At 33.9% G+C, this 23,778-nt stretch overlaps 1 protein-coding gene across 2 annotated transcripts in view; it reads left to right on the top strand.

Moving 5' to 3' along the window:
* The window catches only part of LOC142358707 (transcriptional regulator ATRX-like), a 53,973-nt gene extending 30,705 nt beyond the window's left edge, over positions 1-23,268 (top strand). For both annotated transcript variants that reach the window (XM_075410234.1, XM_075410235.1), the window contains 2 exons: positions 12,189-12,383; positions 21,980-23,268. In XM_075410234.1, coding sequence (XP_075266349.1) covers positions 12,189-12,383; positions 21,980-23,192 — 1,408 coding nt within the window. In that variant the 3' untranslated portion in view covers positions 23,193-23,268. The remainder of the gene's footprint in view (positions 1-12,188; positions 12,384-21,979) is intronic.
* Positions 23,269-23,778: the final 510 nt, after the last annotated feature.

The following is a 23,778-nucleotide window of genomic DNA, read 5'->3' as shown; positions in this document are numbered from 1 at the left end:
ATGCGCAGCGTTTAGTGAATGACTTTTTGACTTTGAAAAGTAGTTTTTGACTGAATGGCACACATAGATTACCGTTTTTAGCCGTTTTTTTCGTCAACCCCGGAAATTGATACCACAGTGTTTTGCAGAGCCTGAAGATGCGTTTCAAGTTCAAAATTGGCACATAGTTCTAGATTTTTTAGTTATTTTTTTTGGATTTCTATTAATTTCTTCCATTTTGGATCTTTTAACCGTCTTTTTGTCAAAAACCCGTTAATATGGCAAATTCCTTTTGATAATTCATATACTCAACGCCTCTTTCTACCTCGATGTAATTTTGTTTTATAAAATTGTACATATGAGAATCCGATTTTGGTAGATTTCCGATTTTTCTTTTTTTTTGTTTGTATTTTGGTTTTAATTATTATAAATAGTCTTTTTGTGCATCATGATGGACTTTAATTCCGTTTCAATAAAAATTGAACTACTTTTTGGCGTTAAGTTTTTGAAAAATAGTTAAAACTTTTTCACAAATGCAGTCTTAAAAGTTTTTTTGACAATTTTTTTTTTGCAAAATGTTCCGATGTTTCGTATTTTCTCTATTTTCCATTTTTTGAGTTCTCTTCAAGAGGATAGATCTTTGTATCGGATGGCTCGTTATCTTTTCTATGTCTCGGATGCTTAATAATGAAATGTATTCGTTTTTCTTGATTTTTTTATATTTGATTTTTAACTTTCAAAAATCAAGAATGTCATTTTGTTACGGTGGTCCTTACATTGTGTCCATTTTCTTCACATTCTAGTCAGCATCATTCTAGCTTCGGGCCTTCCTTCTGACCTTGGTTTTTATTTAAACGATTATTTGCCTTTTAATATTCCTCTGCTGCTTATGTCTTTTCTATGATCAATTTAATTTTTGATTTAGTATGAAATGTTTTCTAGCGTATGTACAAGGAGGAAGTATATGCTTTTATTTCTGAATTGCAGTAATTAGAAGTGTAATTGTAGTGGTTTTCTGATTCTTAACTCTGAGCATTCTTTTTTGAAAAGATTTAACTTAGTTTCTAAGATTATCTGCCGTTTGCTTCCGCGATCTTTAAGATTAGAATCATGAATAAATTATTTGAGGCCAATTGATAGCCCTATCAGTTTTTTCAGCCTATCCGTATTTTGACCATTTTAATTATTGCGGACTTTTTTTAACGTTACCAAACGTTTTCAATAATATAAAAATTTGCTGCGTTTTGTTTCGCTTGGTGACAGTGGTTTAAGTTTCACCAATTTTTAGAGAAGATGTGGAGAGGCAGTGAGTTAATACAAAAGGTAATGGCTTCGGCTGCAATTTCGGTTTTGTTAAAGTTTTGACGCTTCGAGTCGCTTCCGGAATCCTTCCGGCTATGTTTTTTGTTTCGTTGTCTGACGCTCTTTTTTCGTTTTACATTTGTTCACACAGCAAAGCTGAATAAGCCAGTTTTTCTGAATGACTTCTCCCTCTCACTAACGGCATTTGCGCTCGTGACGTCATTTCTCACTCGCTTTAGCGAAAGTTTTAACGTTATTTGCGTGATTAGATTTTGATCATACGTGACTTACCTCACTCAATAAAATGACTTTTGCACTTTAGTTTTTTGAGCGGCGTCAATTTTTTTTTCAATTTAGATCTGTATCTGTTTCTATCTCTATTATATGGCATGCAGGTCTATTCTTTCGCAGCTATTCCGGCAATATGCCGGCTAAGTTTTTTTGACATTTTTTTTGCAAAATGTTCCGATGTTTCGTATTTTCTCTATTTTCCATTTTTTGAGTTCTCTTCAAGAGGATAGATCTTTGTATCGGATGGCTCGTTATCTTTTCTATGTCTCGGATGCTTAATAATGAAATGTATTCGTTTTTCTTGATTTTTTTATATTTGATTTTTAACTTTCAAAAATCAAGAATGTCATTTTGTTACGGTGGTCCTTACATTGTGTCCATTTTCTTCACATTCTAGTCAGCATCATTCTAGCTTCGGGCTGGCATCTACATTTATTTGCGGTATTTTGATTTTGTAAGTTTTTATAAAATTGAATGATTTCAGCTTTTTCTTATATTTTCGTCATTTCTCTGGTTTGCAATTGATTTCATTCAACATAAGGCAGTACTGAGAGTCTGCTAGTAAGACTTTTCCAAAACATCCACTTATTAATGGTTACTGCAACTTCCTTCCGACCTTGGTTTTTATTTAAACGATTATTTGCCTTTTAATATTCCTCTGCTGCTTATGTCTTTTCTATGATCAATTTAATTTTTGATTTAGTATGAAATCATGTTTTCTAGTGTATGTACAAGGAGGAAGTATATGCTTTTATTTCTGAATTGCAGTAATTAGAAGTATAATTGTAGTGGTTTTCTGATTCTTAACTTTGAGCATTCTTTTTTGAAAAGATTTAACTTAGTTTCTAAGATTATCTGCCGTTTGCTTCCGCGATCTTTAAGATTAGAATCATGAATAAATTATTTGAGGCCAATTGATAGCCCTATCAGTTTTTTCAGCCTATCAGTATTTTGACCATTTTAATTATTGCGGACTTTTTTTAACGTTACCAAACGTTTTCAATAATATAAAAATTTGCTGCGTTTTGTTTCGCTTGGTGACAGTGGTTTAAGTTTCACCAATTTTTAGAGAAGATGTGGAGAGGCAGTGAGTTAATACAAAAGGTAATGGCTTCCGCTGCAATTACGGTTTTGTTAAAGTTTTGACGCTTCGAGTCGCTTCCGGAATTCTTCCGGCTATGTTTTTTGTTTCGTTGTCTGACGCTCTTTTTTCGTTTTACATTTGTTCACACAGCAAAGCTGAATAAGTCAGTTCTTCTGAATGACTTCTCCCTCTCACTAACGGCATTTGCGCTCGTGACGTCATTTCTCACTCGCTTTAGCAAAAGTTTTTAGGTTATTTGCGTGATTAGATTTTGATCATACGTGACTTACCTCACTCAATAAAATGACTTTTGCACTTTAAAACTTAGGTTTAATTTGAATTTGTTTAGACTCATATGTGCAGTAAAGGTCCCTAATAAGAGGCTTCTGTGGAATGAATTTTAACAAGCTTTATTGATTTATCGCTGAATGTTTTTTAGCCTAGTTTTTTGAGCGGCGTCAATTTTTTCAATTTAGATCTGTATCTGTTTCTATCTCTATTATATGGCATGCAGGTCTATTCTTTCGCAGCTATTCCGGCAATATGCCGGCTAAGTTTTTTTGACAATTTGTTTTTTGCAAAATGTTCCGATGTTTCGTATTTTCTCTATTTTTCATTTTTTGAGTTCTCTTCAAGAGGATAGATCTTTGTATCGGATGGCTCGTTAACTTTTCTATGTCTCGGATGCTTAATAATGAAATGTATTCGTTTTTCTTGATTTTTTTATATTTGATTTTTAACTTTCAAAAATCAAGAATGTCATTTTGTTACGGTGGTCCTTACATTGTGTCCATTTTCTTCACATTCTAGTCAGCATCATTCTAGCTTCGGGCTGGCACCTACATTTATTTGCGGTATTTTGATTTTGTAAGTTTTTATAAAATTAAATGATTTCAGCTTTTTCTTATATTTTCGTCATTTCTCTGGTTTGCAATTGATTTCATTCAACATAAGGCAGTACTGACAGTCTGCTAGTAAGACTTTTCCAAAACATCCACTTATTAATGGTTACTGCAACTTCCTTCTGACCTTGGTTTTTATTTAAACGATTATTTGCCTTTTAATATTCCTCTGCTGCTTATGTCTTTTCTATGATCAATTTAATTTTTGATTTAGTATGAAATCATGTTTTCTAGTGTATGTACAAGGAGGAAGTATATGCTTTTATTTCTGAATTGCAGTAATTAGAAGTGTAATTGTAGTGGTTTTCTGATTCTTAACTTTGAGCATTATTTGAAAAGATTTAACTTAGTTTCTAAGATTATCTGCCGTTTGCTTCCGCGATCTTTAAGATTAGAATCATGAATAAATTATTTGAGGCCAATTGATAGCCCTATCAGTTTTTTCAGCCTATCATTATTTTGACCATTTTAATTATTGCGGACTTTTTTTAACGTTACCAAACGTTTTCAATAATATAAAAATTTGCTGCGTTTTGTTTCGCTTGGTGACAGTGGTTTAAGTTTCACCAATTTTTAGAGAAGATGTGGAGAGGCAGTGAGTTAATACAAAAGGTAATGGCTTCCGCTGCAATTACGGTTTTGTTAAAGTTTTGACGCTTCGAGTCGCTTCCGGAATTCTTCCGGCTATGTTTTTTGTTTCGTTGTCTGACGCTCTTTTTTCGTTTTACATTTGTTCACACAGCAAAGCTGAATAAGTCAGTTTTTCTGAATGACTTCTCTCTCTCACTAACGGCATTTGCGCTCGTGACGTCATTTCTCACTCGCTTTAGCGAAAGTTTTTAGGTTATTTGCGTGATTAGATTTTGATCATACGTGACTTACCTCACTCAATAAAATGACTTTTGCACTTTAAAACTTAGGTTTAATTTGAATTTGTTTAGACTCATATGTGCAGTAAATGTCCCTAATAAGAGGCTTCTGTGGAATGAATTTTAACAAGATTTATTGATTTATCGCTGAATGTTTTTTAGCCTAGTTTTTTGAGCGGCGTCAATTTTTTTTTCAATTTAGATCTGTATCTGTTTCTATCTCTATTATATGGCATGCAGGTCTATTCTTTCGCAGCTATTCCGGCAATATGCTGGCTAAGTCTTTTTAACAATTTTTTTTTCGCAAAATGTTCCGATGTTTCGTATTTTCTCTATTTTCAATTTTTTGAGTTCTCTTCAAGAGGATAGATCTTTGTATCGGATGGCTCGTTATCTTTTCTATGTCTCGGATGCTTAATAATGAAATGTATTCGTTTTTCTTGATTTTTTTATATTTGATTTTTAACTTTCAAAAATCAAGAATGTCATTTTGTTACGGTGGTCCTTACATTGTGTCCATTTTCTTAACATTCTAGTCAGCATCATTCTAGCTTCGGGCTGGCACCTACATTTATTTGCGGTATTTTGATTTTGTAAGTTTTTATCAAATTGAATGATTTCAGCTTTTTCTTATATTTTCGTCATTTCTCTGGTTTGCAATTGATTTCATTCAACATAAGGCAGTACTGAGAGTCTGCTAGTAAGACTTTTCCAAAACATCCACTTATTAATGGTTACTGCAACTTCCTTCTGACCTTGGTTTTTATTTAAACGATTATTTGCCTTTTAATATTCCTCTGCTGCTTATGTCTTTTCTATGATCAATTTAATTTTTGATTTAGTATGAAATCATGTTTTCTAGCGTATGTACAAGGAGGAAGTATATGCTTTTATTTCTGAATTGCAGTAATTAGAAGTGTAATTGTAGTGGTTTTCTGATTCTTTACTTTGAGCATTCTTTTTTGAAAAGATTTAACTTAGTTTCTAAGATTATCTGCCGTTTGGTTCCGCGATCTTTAAGATTAGAATCATGAATAAATTATTTGAGGCCAATTGATAGCCCTATCAGTTTTTTCAGCCTATCAGTATTTTGACCATTTTAATTATTGCGGACTTTTTTTAACGTTACCAAACGTTTTCAATAATATAAAAATTTGCTGCGTTTTGTTTCGCTTGGTGACAGTGGTTTAAGTTTCACCAATTTTTAGAGATGTTGAGAGGCAGTGAGTTAATACAAAAGGTATTGGCTTCCGCTGCAATTACGGTTTTGTTAAAGTTTTGACGCTTCGAGTCGCTTCCGGAATTCTTCCGGCTATGTTTTTTGTTTCGTTGTCTGACGCTCTTTTTTCGTTTTACATTTGTTCACACAGCAAAGCTGAATAAGTCAGTTTTTCTGAATGACTTCTCCCTCTCACTAACGGCATTTGCGCTCGTGACGTCATTTCTCACTCGCTTTAGCAAAAGTTTTTAGGTTATTTGCGTGATTAGATTTTGATCATACGTGACTTACCTCACTCAATAAAATGACTTTTGCACTTTAAAACTTAGGTTTAATTTGAATTTGTTTAGACTCATATGTGCAGTAAAGGTCCCTAATAAGAGGCTTCTGTGGAGTGAATTTTAACAAGCTTTATTGATTTATCGCTGAATGTTTTTTAGCCTAGTTTTTTGAGCGGCGTCAATTTTTTTTTCAATTTAGATCTGTATCTGTTTCTATCTCTATTATATGGCATGCAGGTCTATTGTTTCGCAGCTATTCCGGCAATATGTCGGCTAAGTTTTTTTGACAATTTTTTTTGCAAAATGTTCCGATGTTTCGTATTTTCTCTATTTTCCATTTTTTGAGTTCTCTTCAAGAGGATAGATCTTTGTATCGGATGGCTCGTTATCTTTTCTATGTCTCGGATGCTTAATAATGAAATGTATTCGTTTTTCTTGATTTTTTTATATTTGATTTTTAACTTTCAAAAATCAAGAATGTCATTTTGTTACGGTGGTCCTTACATTGTGTCCATTTTCTTCACATTCTAGTCAGCATCATTATAGCTTCGGGCCGGTACCTGCATTTATTTGCTGTATTTTTTATAAAATTGAATGATTTCAGCTTTTTCTTATAATTTCGTCATTTCTCTGGTTTGCAATTGATTTCATTCAACATAAGGCAGTACTGAGAGTCTGCTAGTAAGACTTTTCCAAAACATCCACTTATTAATGGTTACTGCAACTTCCTTCTGACCTTGGTTTTTATTTAAACGATTATTTGCCTTTTAATATTCCTCTGCTGCCTATGTCTTTTCTATGATCAATTTAATTTTTGATTTAGTATGAAATCATGTTTTCTAGCGTATGTACAAGGAGGAAGTATATGCTTTTATTTCTGAATTGCAGTAATTAGAAGTGTAATTGTAGTGCTTTTCTGATTCTTAATTTTGAGCATTCTTTTTTGAAAAGATTTAACTTAGTTTCTAAGATTATCTGCCGTTTGCTTCCGCGATATTTAAGATTAGAATCATGAATAAATTATTTGAGGCCAATTGATAGCCCTATCAGTTTTTTCAGCCTATCAGTATTTTGACCATTTTAATTATTGCGGACTTTTTTTAACGTTACCAAACGTTTTCAATAATATAAAAATTTGCTGCGTTTTGTTTCGCTTGGTGACAGTGGTTTAATTTTCACCAATTTTTAGAGAAGATGTGGAGAGGCAGTGAGTTAATACAAAAGGTAATGGCTTCCGCTGGAATTACGGTTTTGTTAAAGTTTTGACGCTTCGAGTCGCTTCCGGAATTCTTCCGGCTATGTTTTTTGTTTCGTTGTCTGACGCTCTTTTTTCGTTTTATATTTGTTCACACAGCAAAGCTGAATAAGTCAGTTTTTCTGAATGACTTCTCCCTCTCACTAACGGCATTTGCGCTCGTGACGTCATTTCTCACTCGCTTTAGCAAAAGTTTTTAGGTTATTTGCGTGATTAGATTTTGATCATACGTGACTTACCTCACTCAATAAAATGACTTTTGCACTTTAAAACTTAGATTTAATTTGAATTTGTTTAGACTCATATGTGCAGTAAAGGTCCCTAATAAGAGGCTTCTGTGGAATGAATTTTAACAAGCTTTATTGATTTATCGCTGAATGTTTTTTAGCCTAGTTTTTTTGAGCGGCGTCAATTTTTTTTCAATTTAGATCTGTATCTGTTTCTCTCTCTATTATATGGCATGCAGGTCTATTTTTTCGCAGCTATTCCGGCAATATGCCGGCTAAGTTTTTTTGACAATTTTTTTTTGCAAAATGTTCCGATGTTTCGTATTTTCTCTATTTTCCATTTTTTGAGTTCTCTTCAAGAGGATAGATCTTTGTATCGGATGGCTCGTTATCTTTTCTATGTCTCGGATGCTTAATAATGAAATGTATTCGTTTTTCTTGATTTTTTTATATTTGATTTTTAACTTTCAAAAATCAAGAATGTCATTTTGTTACGGTGGTCCTTACATTGTGTCCATTTTCTTCACATTCTAGTCAGCATCATTCTAGCTTCGGGCTGGCACCTACATTTATTTGCGGTATTTTGATTTTGTAAGTTTTTATAAAATTGAATGATTTCAGTTTTTTCTAATATTTTCGTCATTTCTCTGGTTTGCAATTGATTTCATTCAACATAAGGCAGTACTGAGAGTCTGCTAGTAAGACTTTTCCAAAACATCCACTTATTAATGGTTACTGCAACTTCCTTCTGACCTTGGTTTTTATTTAAACCATTATTTGCCTTTTAATATTCCTCTGCTGCTTATGTCTTTTCTATGATCAATTTAATTTTTGATTTAGTATGAAATCATGTTTTCTAGCGTATGTACAAGGAGGAAGTATATGCTTTTATTTCTGAATTGCAGTAATTAGAAGTGTAATTGTAGTGGTTTTCTGATTCTTAACTTTGAGCATTCTTTTTTGAAAAGATTTAACTTAGTTTCTAAGATTATCTGCCGTTTGCTTCCGCGATCTTTAAGATTAGAATCATGAATAAATTATTTGAGGCCAATTGATAGCCCTATCAGTTTTTTCAGCCTATCAGTATTTTGACCATTTTAATTATTGCGGACTTTTTTTAACGTTACCAAACGTTTTCAATAATATAAAAATTTGCTGCGTTTTGTTTCGCTTGGTGACAGTGTTTTAAGTTTCACCAATTTTTAGAGAAGATGTGGAGAGGCAGTGAGTTAATACAAAAGGTAATGGCTTCCGCTGCAATTACGGTTTTGTTAAAGTTTTGACGCTTCGACTCGCTTCCGGAATTCTTCCGGCTATGTTTTTTGTTTCGTTGTCTGACGCTCTTTTTTCGTTTTACATTTGTTCACACAGCAAAGCTGAATAAGTCAGTTTTTCTGAATGACTTCTCCCTCTCACTAACGGCATTTGCGCTCGTAACGTCATTTCTCACTCGCTTTAGCGAAAGTTTTTAGGTTATTTGCGTGATTAGATTTTGATCATACCTGAATTACCTCACTCAATAAAATGATTTTTGCACTTTAAAACTTAGGTTTAATTTGAATTTGTTTAGACTCATATGTGCAGTAAAGGTCCCTAATAAGAGGCTTCTGTGGAATGAATTTTAACAAGCTTTATTGATTTATCGCTGAATGTTTTTTTAGCCTAGTTTTTTGAGCGGCGTCAATTTTTTTTTCAATTTAGATCTGTATCTGTTTCTATCTCTATTATATGGCATGCAGGTCTATTCTTTCGCAGCTATTCCGGCAATATGCCGGCTAAGTTTTTTTGACAATTTTTTTTGCAAAATGTTCCGATGTTTCGTATTTTCTCTATTTTCCATTTTTTGAGTTCTCTTCAAGAGGATAGATCTTTGTATCGGATGGCTCGTTATCTTTTCTATGTCTCGGATGCTTAATAATGAAATGTATTCGTTTTTCTTGATTTTTTTATATTTGATTTTTAACTTTCAAAAATCAAGAATGTCATTTTGTTACGGTGGTCCTTACATTGTGTCCATTTTCTTCACATTCTAGTCAGCATCATTCTAGCTTCGGGCTGGCACCTACATTTATTTGCGGTATTTTGATTTTGTAAGTTTTTATAAAATTGAATGATTTCAGCTTTTTCTGATATTTTCGTCATTTCTCTGGTTTGCAATTGATTTCATTCAACATAAGGCAGTACTGAGAGTCTGCTAGTAAGACTTTTCCAAAACATCCACTTATTAATGGTTACTGCAACTTCCTTCTGACCTTGGTTTTTATTTAAACGATTATTTGCCTTTTAATATTCCTCTGCTGCCTATGTCTTTTCTATGATCAATATAATTTTTGATTTAGTATTAAATCATGTTTTCTAGCGTATGTACAAGGAGGCAGTATATGCTTTTATTTCTGAATTGCAGTAATTAGAAGTGTAACTGTAGTGGTTTTCTGATTCTTAACTTTGAGCATTCTTTTTTGAAAAGATTTAACTTAGTTTCTAAGATTATCTGCCGTTTGCTTCCGCGATCTTTAAGATTAGAATCATGAATAAATTATTTGAGGCCAATTGATAGCCCTATCAGTTTTTTCAGCCTATCAGTATTTTGACCATTTTAATTATTGCGGACTTTTTTTAACGTTACCAAACGTTTTCAATAATATAAAAATTTGCTGCGTTTTGTTTCGCTTGGTGACAGTGGTTTAAGTTTCACCAATTTTTAGAGATGTTGAGAGGCAGTGAGTTAATACAAAAGGTATTGGCTTCCGCTGCAATTACGGTTTTGTTAAAGTTTTGACGCTTCGAGTCGCTTCCGGAATTCTTCCGGCTATGTTTTTTGTTTCGTTGTCTGACGCTCTTTTTTCGTTTTACATTTGTTCACACAGCAAAGCTGAATAAGTCAGTTTTTCTGAATGACTTCTCTCTCTCACTAACGGCATTTGCGCTCGTGACGTCATTTCTCACTCGCTTTAGCGAAAGTTTTTAGGTTATTTGCGTGATTAGATTTTGATCATACGTGACTTACCTCACTCAATAAAATGACTTTTGCACTTTAAAACTTAGGTTTAATTTGAATTTGTTTAGACTCATATGTGCAGTAAAGGTCCCTAATAAGAGGCTTCTGTGGAATGAATTTTAACAAGCTTTATTGATTTATCGCTGAATGTTTTTTAGCCTAGTTTTTTGAGCGGCGTCAATTTTTTTTTCAATTTAGATCTGTATCTGTTTCTATCTCTATTATATGGCATGCAGGTCTGTTCTTTCGCAGCTATTCCGGCAATATGCCGGCTAAGTTTTTTTTACAATTTTTTTTGCAAAATGTTCCGATGTTTCGTATTTTCTCTATTTTCCATTTTTTGAGTTCTCTTTAAGAGGATAGATCTTTGTATCGGATGGCTCGTTATCTTTTCTATGTCTCGGATGCTTAATAATGAAATGTATTCGTTTTTCTTGATTTTTTTATATTTGATTTTTAACTTTCAAAAATCAAGAATGTCATTTTGTTACGGTGGTCCTTACAATGTGTCCATTTTCTTCACATTCTAGTCAGCATCATTCTAGCTTCGGGCTGGCACCTACATTTATTTGCGGTATTTTGATTTTGTAAGTTTTTATAAAATTGAATGATTTCAGCTTTTTCTTATATTTTCGTCATTTCTCTGGTTTGCAATTGATTTCATTCAACATAAGGCAGTACTGAGAGTCTGCTAGTAAGACTTTTCCAAAACATCCACTTATTAATGGTTACTGCAACTTCCTTCTGACCTTGGTTTTTATTTAAACGATTATTTGCCTTTTAATATTCCTCTGCTGCTTATGTCTTTTCTATGATCAATTTAATTTTTGATTTAGTATGAAATCATGTTTTCTAGCGTAGGTACAAGGAGGAAGTATATGCTTTTATTTCTGAATTGCAGTAATTAGAAGTGTAATTGTAGTGGTTTTCTGATTCTTAACTTTGAGCATTCTTTTTTGAAAAGATTTAACTTAGTTTCTAAGATTATCTGCCGTTTGCTTCCGCGATCTCTAAGATTAGAATCATGAATAAATTATTTGAGGCCAATTGATAGCCCTATCAGTTTTTTGAGCCTATCAGTATTTTGACCATTTTAATTATTGCGGACTTTTTTTAACGTTACCAAACGTTTTCAATAATATAAAAATTTGCTGCGTTTTGTTTCGCTTGGTGACAGTGGTTTAAGTTTCACCAATTTTTAGAGAAGATGTGGAGAGGCAGTGAGTTAATACAAAAGGTAATGGCTTCCGCTGCAATTACGGTTTTGTTAAAGTTTTGACGCTTCGAGCCGCTTCCGGAATTCTTCCGGCTATGTTTTTTGTTTCGTTGTCTGACGCTCTTTTTTCGTTTTACATTTGTTCACACAGCAAAGCTGAATAAGTCAGTTTTTCTGAATGACTTCTCCCTCTCACTAACGGCATTTGCGCTCGTGACGTCATTTCTCACTCGCTTTAGCAAAAGTTTTTAGGTTATTTGCGTGATTAGATTTTGATCATACGTGACTTACCTCACTCAATAAAATGACTTTTGCACTTTAAAACTTAGGTTTAATTTGAATTTGTTTAGACTCATATGTGCAGTAAAGGTCCCTAATAAGAGGCTTCTGTGGAATGAATTTTAACAAGCTTTATTGATTTATCGCTGAATGTTTTTTAGCCTAGTTTTTTGAGCGGCGTCATTTTTTTTTTCAATTTAGATCTGTATCTGTTTCTATCTCTATTATATGGCATGCAGGTCTATTTTTTCGCAGCTATTCCGGCAATATGCCGGCTATGTTTTAGACTGGATGGATCTTCGTCAGCACCATTCCGGAAGGAAATGTGTGACAAGTTTAACTGCCCAGAGAATCGCAGATGTCGTCTCTTCCTCATCTCAACACGTGCCGGTTCACTTGGGGTCAACTTGGTGGCTGCCAATAGAGTTATCATATTTGACGCTTCCTGGAATCCCAGTCATGATATTCAGTCCATGTTTAGGCAAGCGCGACCACTTTCAGATTTTCAGAAATGGAACAATTGTAATTATTAATAGCCGCCATCAGCCTCTCGGGGGGTCATTATTTAGGCGCTCTCCTTTTTTACAATCCAAGAATTGTATTGTATGGGTGCTCTGTCTTTTTTAATAGCCGCGAAGCGATATCGGCTATTATTGGGGACATCGTGCTTTTACAATTCAAAGAATTTGAACTGTATTGGGGCGCTGTTTTGAAGATGTTTTCACACATTTTTATGAGTTTGATATTTCAAAACGGGATAAACAGGTATCCGGCTTTAATAGTCCCGAAGTCGGCTTTAATAGTCTTTCAAGTGCTTAGCGTGGTGCAGCTGCTGGGAATGCCTTAATTCAGGGTTAAAAGGTCATTTTTAGGAGTTTTTGTTTGATCAGTTTTGATTTGACGTTTGTCAAAATTGATAAAAAGTTTTTTGCAAGATTTAATTACTTTTTCAGTCCATTTTTTGAGCTATTTGTTTTGTTACTGCAAACATAAACACGCAAAATAGTAATAGTTTTTGCTATTTTTTTTTTTCATGTTTTTTGAAAATATTTGTCTTTTTGTGTTCTTCCAGCCTGAGGGGCCAGGGAACCTCCTCTGGGGTTTGATAATTGGTTACTGCATAAGTTTAGAGCAATATAATGATTTTAAAGACTCTATTATCACAAATTTCATTATTTTTAAAAATAAAGCTTGCAATTTTTTCAAGTTTGTAAATTTGTGTCGGTTTTTCATGATTTCTATCCCCCGTGACCAGGGACTTCATAGTTGTTACTGCATAGTTGTTTGGGACAGTGGTATGGATTTCAACATTTTAATATCAATAATTTAGCATTTTTTATGCGTTTTGAGTTTTTCAAATTATAGTCTGTTACTGCAGAGTTTTTAGGGGCAATGGAATGGTTTTCAAAATTTGTTTAAAATATTTGGAAATTTTGTCTGTAATTATTATGCTGTACCGTGTTTGTCAATCTTGAGACGGTGAAACTTATTGGGCTGGGAATTAGGTTATTAAATAGTCTCTGGCGACAATTAAATGATTCTGAAGATATCAATATCGTTTAGCAACTTTTCATTAAAATTTGCAATTCTTTTAAACTTTTTTTGAAATTTTTGTTTTCTTCTGAGTTTAACGATCTTTACAGGCAAACGAATTTTCTATGTCTTGCAAATGCGATTCTTGACAGATTCCAAGACAAAAATTTGTTTTGAACATTTTTAATGATTGCTATATTTAGATACTTTCTTTAAATTTTGCAAATTCAAACTTTAAAGCGTGCGTCATTTCCGAGTTTTCCATTTTTATTGGCCAATAATCCTGCTTCAAGGCTTGAGCGTGTTTTAATGCGTATCTTTAGATGGACTAAATTTAGCCTTAAGGGTAAAAGCTTCAAGTGTTTTGTCAAAGATTTCTTTAGTTTGTTTGATTATTTTACATTTTTCAATTTTCGAAATTGTTTGTCTTGTTGGCTGGCATTGTTCAATCTGCTGGTCAGTTACAGTTTTTCCAAATTTTTCAATCAATTCTTTGGATTGTATTCCAGGACTTCTCCTGCTATGTTTTTCAGTTTGATTTACCTTCTGATCTCGTTTTTCGTTTTACATAATTCACGAATTTCACGCTTGACTTCAGACTTACCTCACTCATTGTTTCAAATGAATGGATTTTGAATTCTATCACGCTTTGAATTACATGTAGTGAATACGACTAAACTCAAAAGAGCAAAATCAAAAGATCAAAAGAAACAGTATAAGCATGAAAAGCCTGGTCATTAAGTGCATTAGGTTATCAAAGTTCATCAATGCGATTGCTAGCTGTTATTATAGAATCTAGCCGAATATGCAGAGTTTGCGCACCGAGAAATTTCTTTCTTTTTTTCGTTTCATTCCCAATGTGCGTCAAGCTGGCCAACGGCCGCAATTTTCCGGCAATTTGCCGGCTATGTTTTTTTAATTCGCTATACATTTTGATCTCGTTTTTCGTTTAACTTAAGTCACGATTTTCACGCTTGACTTCTGACCTACTTCACTCACTATTTCAACTGAATGGAGTTCAAATTCGTTCACCTATTGAATTACGTAATGTAGTGAATCGGTCAAAGTCAAAAGAGTAAAATCTAAAGAAACGGATAAACATATAAAGCCGGGTCATTAAGTCATAATTTATTAAGTCATCAAAGTTTATTTAAGCGATTGCTAGCTAGCATTAGTATTATGCTTACTAGCCTTCAGTTTAGAATCTGAATTAGGTGTAATTATAGAATTTAACCGAATATGCACACCAAATAAGATCACTTAGAAAAGTTCTGTCAGTTTCTATCTCTTAATTTTTTTTCGTTTTCTGTTCCAATCCCAATGTGCGCCATGCAGGTCAACGGTGGCTTTTTTTCCGGCAATTTGCCGGCTGTGTTCACTTTTTTATATAAAGAACTTTATTTTTTGCCTTAAATAGTCGCCCTCACCCTCTCAATGGCTAGTATTTACAATCCATTTTTAACAATCCATTGGATTTGAATTGTATTGTTGTGTTGTATTTTTAACGACTCGAAGTGTCTTTCTTAAATCAACTTTATTGGAGTGAATTGTCAAATAAGTATTGAAACGCGTGACAAAATTTGAATTTATAGCCATTTGATTGTTGAACAAAATTGGAAAGTCTCGCAAAACAGTGTTTTTTTCGTGCGATGTTTTTTTGAGAGACGCAGAGAATGAAAAGTGAATTTTTTGTAACCGAGTAAAATTTTTTGTTCACGCACGGCTTTTCAAGCTGTTTTTTTTTGGTTTTATCTATTTTTCATTGCTCTCAAATGAATTTTGAAGCAATTAGTGTAAACGTGTCTTTTACAAGTTGGCAAGTTTTAAAATTCTCATGCGATTTCCCGTGCCGCTCACAATGCAAAAATTTTCATTTTGAGGGGAAGACGTATGACAAACTTGTTGTTTTTACCATAATTTTTGAAAAGAACAGAAAATTTTGTTGTTCAAGAAAACGCATGACTAAAGAGTTACTTCAGCAATACCATTTGATAGTAATGCCTTAGTCGGAATTTCGCTTCAAAAAAAATATGTAGGCCGCAGTCTTCTCTGAATTAATTCGACCCCTCTGTCGTTCGAGAGCACATTCTCCTACTATAGTCGGTTTATGTTTTTTTGGTTAAGAGTTCTCAATATGGTGTACTGATTATTTTAAGTTTTCGCTGATATTGTCTTCAAGTTTTTTGGTGATAAATATGAGTTGTATGCTATTTGGAAGATTTTCATCTTTTTTGAAAATTTATACGCCATTTCAGCAATCTTGTCATTTTTTATTTCATTGCATTCAATCGGAATTGAATATGCGCTTATTGACTCCAGTTTTTATTTTTCATTTTGCTGCTGTTTTCAGAGTTCGAAACACTATTATAATTGAGAAATTTGAGAAAAATTGAAAAATTTGCAACTGTTTTTCAGGTTTTTTTGCAGTTTTTCTTCAGATTTAGACAATTTCATCTGTCTGTTATGCCCTACAAATTATTGTACGGGCCTGTTATTGCTCTCATTTAATTTAAAGAAATGTTTAAGCTGTTAATCTATTATAAAAATAATGGATTTTCTAAGTGTTTTTTAGCTCAGTTGATTTTTAGGGCTATTTTTTTCATTCTGACATAATTAATTTTGTCTAGTTATCTTTATTGGTATCAGTAAATACTAATTCAATGGTAAGATATTTACCAGAGACGAATATTCGAGTGGCTTTCAGAATTTTTACTACTGTACCGGGTTCTATGTGTTCAGGCGGCGCTTTGACTTGAAAATGAACGTGAATAAACTTGCCTTGTGGACTAATTTTTGCTTGAGAGAAGTTGTGTTTATTTGCTTCTTTGAATGAGTGAATTTTTAAATTTGAATTGTTTTTCCGATAAAACATAGAGCTATCCGTTTTTCGCCATTTTTTTGTCCATCTGGCTAATTTTCATGCTTGTAGTTTTGACTTTCTTGTGGAAATAACTTTTCATCTTAATATTATCCGTGTGATAGTAATATGTAGCCCCCCGCAGTTTGTGAAAAAGCTCAATTTGATCTATGTATGTCGTAACAAACTTTTATTAACTCATGCAATCGACTACCTTCTTATTGACGTGTTGTCCTGTATATATACAACATTGATTTGGTCAAAATTATTTTGGTCTATTCATGTTTTTCTTTGAATTTTGGTATGTTAAGTTGTGAGATTTGCATTCTGTGTTGTTGATAATAGTTAATTTATTGATAAAATTCTTAAGTTGGAAGCAAAACTTGTTTGCTGATTGTAATTGTGAGACAGTTTTTCGATATTTTATGCAAAGTGTTCAAATGTGTTCGATTTTCTATTTTGGGTCACTGAACATAATTTCTAGTTACTGAACATAATTTCTGAACATAATTTCGAGTTCTCTTTGTTGTGCCTATGTTGATTTCATTTAATCTGTGGCAGGTCTTGGAGTCCAATGGTCTGGCAACTAAAATTAAATTGTTCTTCTTTCCGACTTTTTCTTGGAGCAGTGCTTGTTATTCAAATATTTTCTTTGATTTGTAGTTTCAATCTTTGTGTTTTTTTTTCGTGATTTATTCAAATTTGAAAAGAATCAGTTCTTTTGCATTCATTTTCCTGACATTCCTTTCATTTTCTTAAAAATTTGTCTTGTGCTCTCTCAATGTGTCTTTTGGCGCGTATTGTGACTTCAAATTGTCTGAGTTTCAGGAACGGCTGTCAGAAGATTTTTTATCACGATCAACTATTTGAAGATTGTCAGTTTCTGTCAATCTTAATATTTGTCTTTTCAGCAAAAAAATATGTAACTAAAAATAGTGATTTTAAGATGTCAGAAATCTTTCTCCGTTGAGTTTTGGGGAATGTGTGTTCAAGTGAAGGTTCAGTTCTGTTTGTCTTTTTTTGTTTGTTTTTCTGACCATGTCTGGTTTTTCTGCCAATGATATTTTTGTTATCATTAAAATACATTTAAATAAGTTTTAAGATTTTAAGTACCTCAGCTAACAAGGGCCAGACAAAGGGCGTTTCTTAGGATCAAATAGTATACCTTTAGCTCCAATAATCTTTAATTTGGATTCTCATAATAAAGTTTTGCTCGATGGTTTTTTTTCAGATAATTTACAAATAGTAGAGTTGCATCTCTGTTATGTTAATGTTTGTTTTCTCCTGCATATGTGATGTTCTCGTTGGTTGTTTGGGATGGAATGAATCTAAATTTTTCACACATGTTGGAGTAGTAATTTGAGTCACGCTAGAGTAGTAAAGTGAGCTATTAAATTAAAACGTAGATTTCTGCGAACTGTTTTTGTACCTCAATGTCAGCTAATTGTTTTGAATTTTGTTTATCTGTTAATAAATTTGTGAATTTGTGAGACTTTCCTGTATTTCATGGTCTCTTTTATGTGTTGTTACTCTGAAGCATTTATGACAATTAAATCAGTTCGAATCGTTCATTCTTTTTGGTTTATGTTGGGGGTGTAAATGAAAGTAGTTTATTGTTTCAGATCCATAGCTGTTGGTTTTAACGAACCTTAACATTACTTTGTTTTAAAATATTAGCGATTTTTCAGTTTTACGGGTATTTAGAGTTCTTTTTGTCTGACAACATTCTGATAAAAGTGTCAATTTTTGGATTTCTGTAAAGCAATAAACGAAATATATCCCTGCCTTCAGTTCATAGCTATTAGTTTTTTAGTTTAATACTTTTCAGAATATGAATAAAAGAGTTTTGTCCGTAATTTGTGATCGTTTTGTTATTTGGTTGCTTGGGCTCAATAAATACAGATTTTACATTGAGAATTTTGTGAATCTTTAGGTGTTTCAGTTTATTGCTAATTGTTTTGAATTAGATTTTTTTTTCTATACAATTATAGGTCATACAATAACTCTTGTGATACAATTACCATACAATAGTGACAATTGTTATCAGGTTTCATATGAAATGTTCATGATTTCAATAGTGTTTTTATTTGATTGGTAGTGGTGTTTTATGACTTTACATCTCTTTTCGTAAAGGCTGAAGGTTAATGAAAATTTGAGGGTTGCTTTTATGTGTTGTTTTGACGTCATGTTGTTTAGGCATAATACTGACAAGTCTGATCTTGATGTGGCAAAAGTTGTTTCAGTTCATTGATTCTTTTTGCTCGCATAAATTTTTTATTGATTTGTTTGAACCGTACTTGCTGTCTCTTTTGTTATTTTTTTTACCTAATGTCATTAATCAAAAGTCTTCTCGACTTTCGAGTGAGATACAGAAAGATTTTATTTCAGTTTTCAATCATTGTTAATCGTGTTTCTCACTGACACTGTTTGCTTCAAAATAATGTTGGAAATTTTGTTGTTTTGTCTTTGCTGTTCTTTTTTCATTTGTCATTAATCCCTTCGTATCAGGATTTGTGAATATGCATAAAGGAATGTGTTTTATGGCTTTAGTTTAGAACTGAAAGTTCTAGAGGAGTTTGTGCTTTTTTGTTTTCATAAAATGACGAGTTCATGAGTTTAGCCAGTGTTTGCTGTTTTTGTCTTTTTGCTTGGTCTCAATTATGATCATGCTTGTTGATTGTATGCATTTTATTGTAAGATAGTTTATTGTTGTCAAGGGTTTCGTGTTTTTTAATGACTCACGCCATGGGTTCAACAAAATAAGTACTATTAGAGTTTCTCGTGTTTCTTGTTTTTTATCTTTCCGCTTTTCCAAATGAGTGATCTTTCAAGCAGGTGTTTCCATCTTGTCAGCGGATATTAAGTGTTGTTATTGGATTTAATGACACCAATAATTTTCTTATGTTAATTTTCTTGCCTGTCCTCTACTCAATTGGTATTCATGTATTGGTTTTACTCATTCCTGTGGAATGTAATTCGAGCTATGTCCTGCTACTTTTCGCAATTCAAAAAATTTGAGTTTTAAAGTGTTTGGTCTTTTTTAGAATTTTTTCACATATTTTCATGTCATGATTTTCAGGTCAAACTGAAGAGGTCATTTTTTAAGTTATGTCGAAAAAGGAAGTGGAGGAAACAAGAGACCAGTTTTTGTGGCAGCTCACTCCTAACGTACAGTGAGAAACAGTTTGATTTTCCCTATTTCCAATTTTTCTTAAGTGACTAATGTTTTCACAATTCTTGTTTCCCTTTTACCATTTTTCGTTTTGCAGAAGTCGCCTTGTTTGACTTCTGACTTACCTCACTCACTATATCAACTGGATGGAGTTTGGAATTATTCAGCTGATTTGAGAAAATTCGGTCAATTTGAAAAAGTTATATCAAAAGAAACGCGATCAACTAATGGAGCCCATGCCCTAAGACAATGTTTAATGACGTAGCATTACATTATCAAACTTCTTTAGAGTATATTGCACTTGTATTTTTTATTAAGCTTATTGTCCGCCAAGGTTGAGTTCGCCATTTTTATAGAATCTGATGAAACTGCTGATCAAATTTTCTGGAATCAGCACAAATTCTTGACTCGTTAATTCTCCTGGAGTAGATCGATATGATTAGGGCTGCTATGAAAAAATTCTAACAAGTACATCATCGCAGCCTCATTGTTACTACTTTTTACTTTTTTACAAATCAGAGAGATCCAAATTTCTGGACTGAGTTTCCTGAAATTTATTTCATAGCAATCGCGCTCTTTAAAGGTTTTGGCATTCTAAATTTGATTAGGGTTGCGAAATCGGTATTTCGATTGAATTGTTTTGTGGTATTTGGTAGTTGATGTGGTTTTTTTGTTACTGATAATTACTGCATTTTGTTTTATGGCTGCGCTGAGGTGAATTTTTATTAAAACGGAATTTCAATCATAGACAAATATTGGGTTTATAAATTCAATGCATAACTTACCCAACTAAATATCATTTTTTAATTGCCGTCAGTTTTCTCAGAGTTTATTATTTAGGCGCTCTCCTTTTCACTACTCGAAGAGGGGTATTGGTATTCTACAGGTCCTTCGTAGCTCAGGCAAATTTGACATGAATCGAACTTTGACTTCTCTCTATTCCAACATTGGACCTTAGCAGTAGCTTTGTTTCGTTGAGTCCTTCTCATTTTTGCACCATACGAAATTATAGCTCCCATTATGGTATGTTTACCATGGTGTGCTATAGGTTATCTGCCCACTAAGGTGGGGGGGCTATAATGGGAAAGATCGGTTTCTTTTGTATAGCACTTAAGGAACTTCTGGTTATGTCCAAGGCCGAAAGATCACGTTGAGAATATTTTTTCCTATAACAGTCCCTCCTCCCTAACCAAACTGCAGACCCGCCAGCTACCCCCAACTACTTTTACCCTCCCCTCCCATCTACATAGCCCTTCCCCAACTCACTTACCCCATTAAACTTATCGCCCCGCCTACTTTTCCCCACTCATCTACTTACTCCCCCTCGAAACCTGCCTACCGCCTTTAACCATCCCCTCCTGTAACTATTTCATCCCCTGCCAGCTCCCCTAGAACCCCAAACTAACAATTGTGTCTGCATTTTTCTTGTTAAATTTTTTTTAGTGTCATTAACCATTTAATTTTCCGTTTCTATTAAACCTGTTTCTTCTGCCTCCGATTTAGTAAGGTTAGTTAGGAGTGTATGTTCCACGACTCGAGTCGTTTCCAGTTTTCTACCGGTTTTCTTTTAAAATTTGTTTTACCTTGTGATCACGTTTTACATTTTGCATAAGTCACGACTTTCACGTTTGTCTTCTGACTGACCTCACTCACTGATTCAACTGAATGGAGCTTAGATTTCGGATCTATTCTGTTTCGGCCCCCCAGCTTATTGAGCATAAATCTTTTATGACCCCCAGGCGCACGTGCTATTTTCTTACATCGTAACGTGCAATAAAACAACATATTATTTGTACCTGGGGGGTCATAAAACACTGGGGGCCGAAACAGAATAGATCCTAGATTTCTTTCAGAAGTGTTGTGCAAATACGTCAATGTCAAAAAAGTGATATAAAAAGAAACAGGATAACCCAATAAAGCCCGGTCACAAAGACTTAATACTTGGGATCTATTCTGTTTCGGCCCCCAGTGTTTTTTATGACCCCCAGTTACAAATTATTTGTTGTTATATAGCACGTTACTATGTAAGAAAATAGCACGTGCGCCTGGGGGTCATAAAAAATTTATGCTCACTAAGCTGGGGGGGGGCGAAACAGAATAGATCCGATACTTGTTATAAAATTTCTTAGAGTCTGTTTCTAACTCTTATTAGTATTAAGCATTGTCATTCAATTTCACTGTATTTATTGAATCTAATGAAAATATGGACCAAGCTAGAACTCTTTTTGACATTTAGACAAAATTAGGCTGTCGTCAGATTTCTCACTTTATTTTTCTTAGCTGTTTCAATTCCAACTTCGGTCAGTGGGCCCAATGGCGGTCTAATCTGGTGGCTATGTTTTTTGTTCGAGTCAGCTGTTTGAACTTGGACTTGTAGCAGATATTAAGTTTATTCTGTTTTGTACTCACTGATTTTTTAATGGGCATCAGTAACGAATTTATTGAAAAGCTAATTTTTCCATAATTATAGTATCGAGAAAGAAAGTGCTATAAATTATTACTGTTTTCGTTTCAGGTGTTACCGATTCGGACAAAAGAAGCCTGTGTACGTGTATAGATTCATAGCTCAGGGTACAATGGAGGAGAAGGTGTACAATAGACAAGTGAACAAAGAATCTCTCAGTTTACGTGTTATTGACGAAAACCAAATTGATCGACACTTCAGCCGAGATGAGCTAGAGGACCTGTACAAGTTTGAGCCAGTTGTCTACAGCAAGTACAAACCTGGGAGCAACCCAGTGTGTAGCATTCCCAAAGACGAAGTGCTTGCAGAAATTCTCCTAAAACGGAAAGAATTTCTCTACCGCTATCACGAGCATGACTCGTTACTGGAACACAAAGAGGATGAAAATTTAAACGACGAAGACAAGATTGCTGCTTGGAAAGAGTACGAGAAAGAGCGAAAAGGAATTCGGTTCCTGGCGCGCAAACAAACTCGGGATGCAACAATGGCTCCCAAAACGGCAGATGAAAAAGTTGGCGATGAAGTTTTTGATGTGAATGGACTACCTGCAGCAGATTATGCGGGCTATGAGTTCGTGGAAGTACAACAGCAAATGGTCGACTGGGGTGCTAACATAACTCATGAGAAGTCTAACGAAACATTCGTCAAGCTTGTAATGTATCAGTTCGTCAAATCGATCTTTAAAGAGAATCCGGGAGCTGACGAGTTGCACCTGGTCAAGTCGCTATTCGAAAAATTCCCCACTTTTTATCTGAAAGCGTTGGGCATTGAAGAATCTGACAAAGAGCGTGATGAAAATGTTGAAAAGAACTCTGAAAAACACGTGGACGAGAGTTTAATGGAAAGCGACGACGCTCAGTCGAGTTTTATGATGAGAGACGAAAGTAGAAGCAGTAGAGTTCGATCGCGAGTATTGAGTGGGAGCAGTGGTCGAATGAGGAGACGCAAACGGAGTCTCCCTATTCACCCGCGACGCATAAAACCCCGAAAACGAGTCTTAATGCTGGGATCAACCTCCGAGTCAAATAGAAGACCCGATAGCACCAGCTCTATAGTTAGTGTGACGCGAGAACAGATTATAACAGCTAGAAGCAGCCTAGTTAACAATAGGCAGGCAGTTAATAATTCAACTGAATGTAACTATGCACAGGTTGACAACCGAGCACAGACTTCCACAGAGAAAACGTCAGTCGACCAACAAGCGAAGCAAACAGCAGTTACAGTATCATCTGACTCATCAATTATGTCGATTGACATATTCTGATCACTATTTATGTATTCAATGATAAATCTTATATTTTCACTGATGAACTTTACTTATTGTAGACTGTTTTAAATCCCTCGTTTTATATTTTTATAGCTGCGAAGCTGTCAGCTGAGCGAAACTGTATTGCGCTGCTCTTGGTTTTTTTTGCAATTCAAAAAATTTGAATTGTATTGTGGCGCTGTCTTTTTTTACCAATCAAAGAATTTGAATTGTATTGGGGCGCTGTCTTTTTTTTTAAGATCTGTTCACACATTTTCATGATTTTTGAAGTTAAATTGGAGTAGTGATTTTGGTCACGCCGAAACAGGAAGTGGAGCGAAAAAGCGAGTGGTTTTGTGATGTGAATTTTTTTTCAATCTTATTTTAAAGTAGAGTGTTAAACGGTGTTTGAACAAAAATTCTCTTTCTCGCTTGTGGTTTTTTTGTTCACATTTGGATCGGATTTTTTCTAAGTGGTTTTACCAATTCATTCTTCGTAGTTCATTCTAGGCCTAGTTTTGGTTTGAACCAGATTTCCATTTCTTCTCGCTAGCGGTTTTTTGTTCACATGCGGCATTTTGACATTGATTTTTTTAAATTTTTT

Source organism: Convolutriloba macropyga, chromosome 2 (assembly GCF_964194025.1).
Source record: "Convolutriloba macropyga chromosome 2, txConMacr16.3, whole genome shotgun sequence".
NCBI classification, from domain to species: domain Eukaryota; kingdom Metazoa; phylum Xenacoelomorpha; order Acoela; family Convolutidae; genus Convolutriloba; species Convolutriloba macropyga.
Note: the sequence above shows the minus strand (reverse complement) of the source record. Positions and strands in the feature narration are given on the sequence as shown.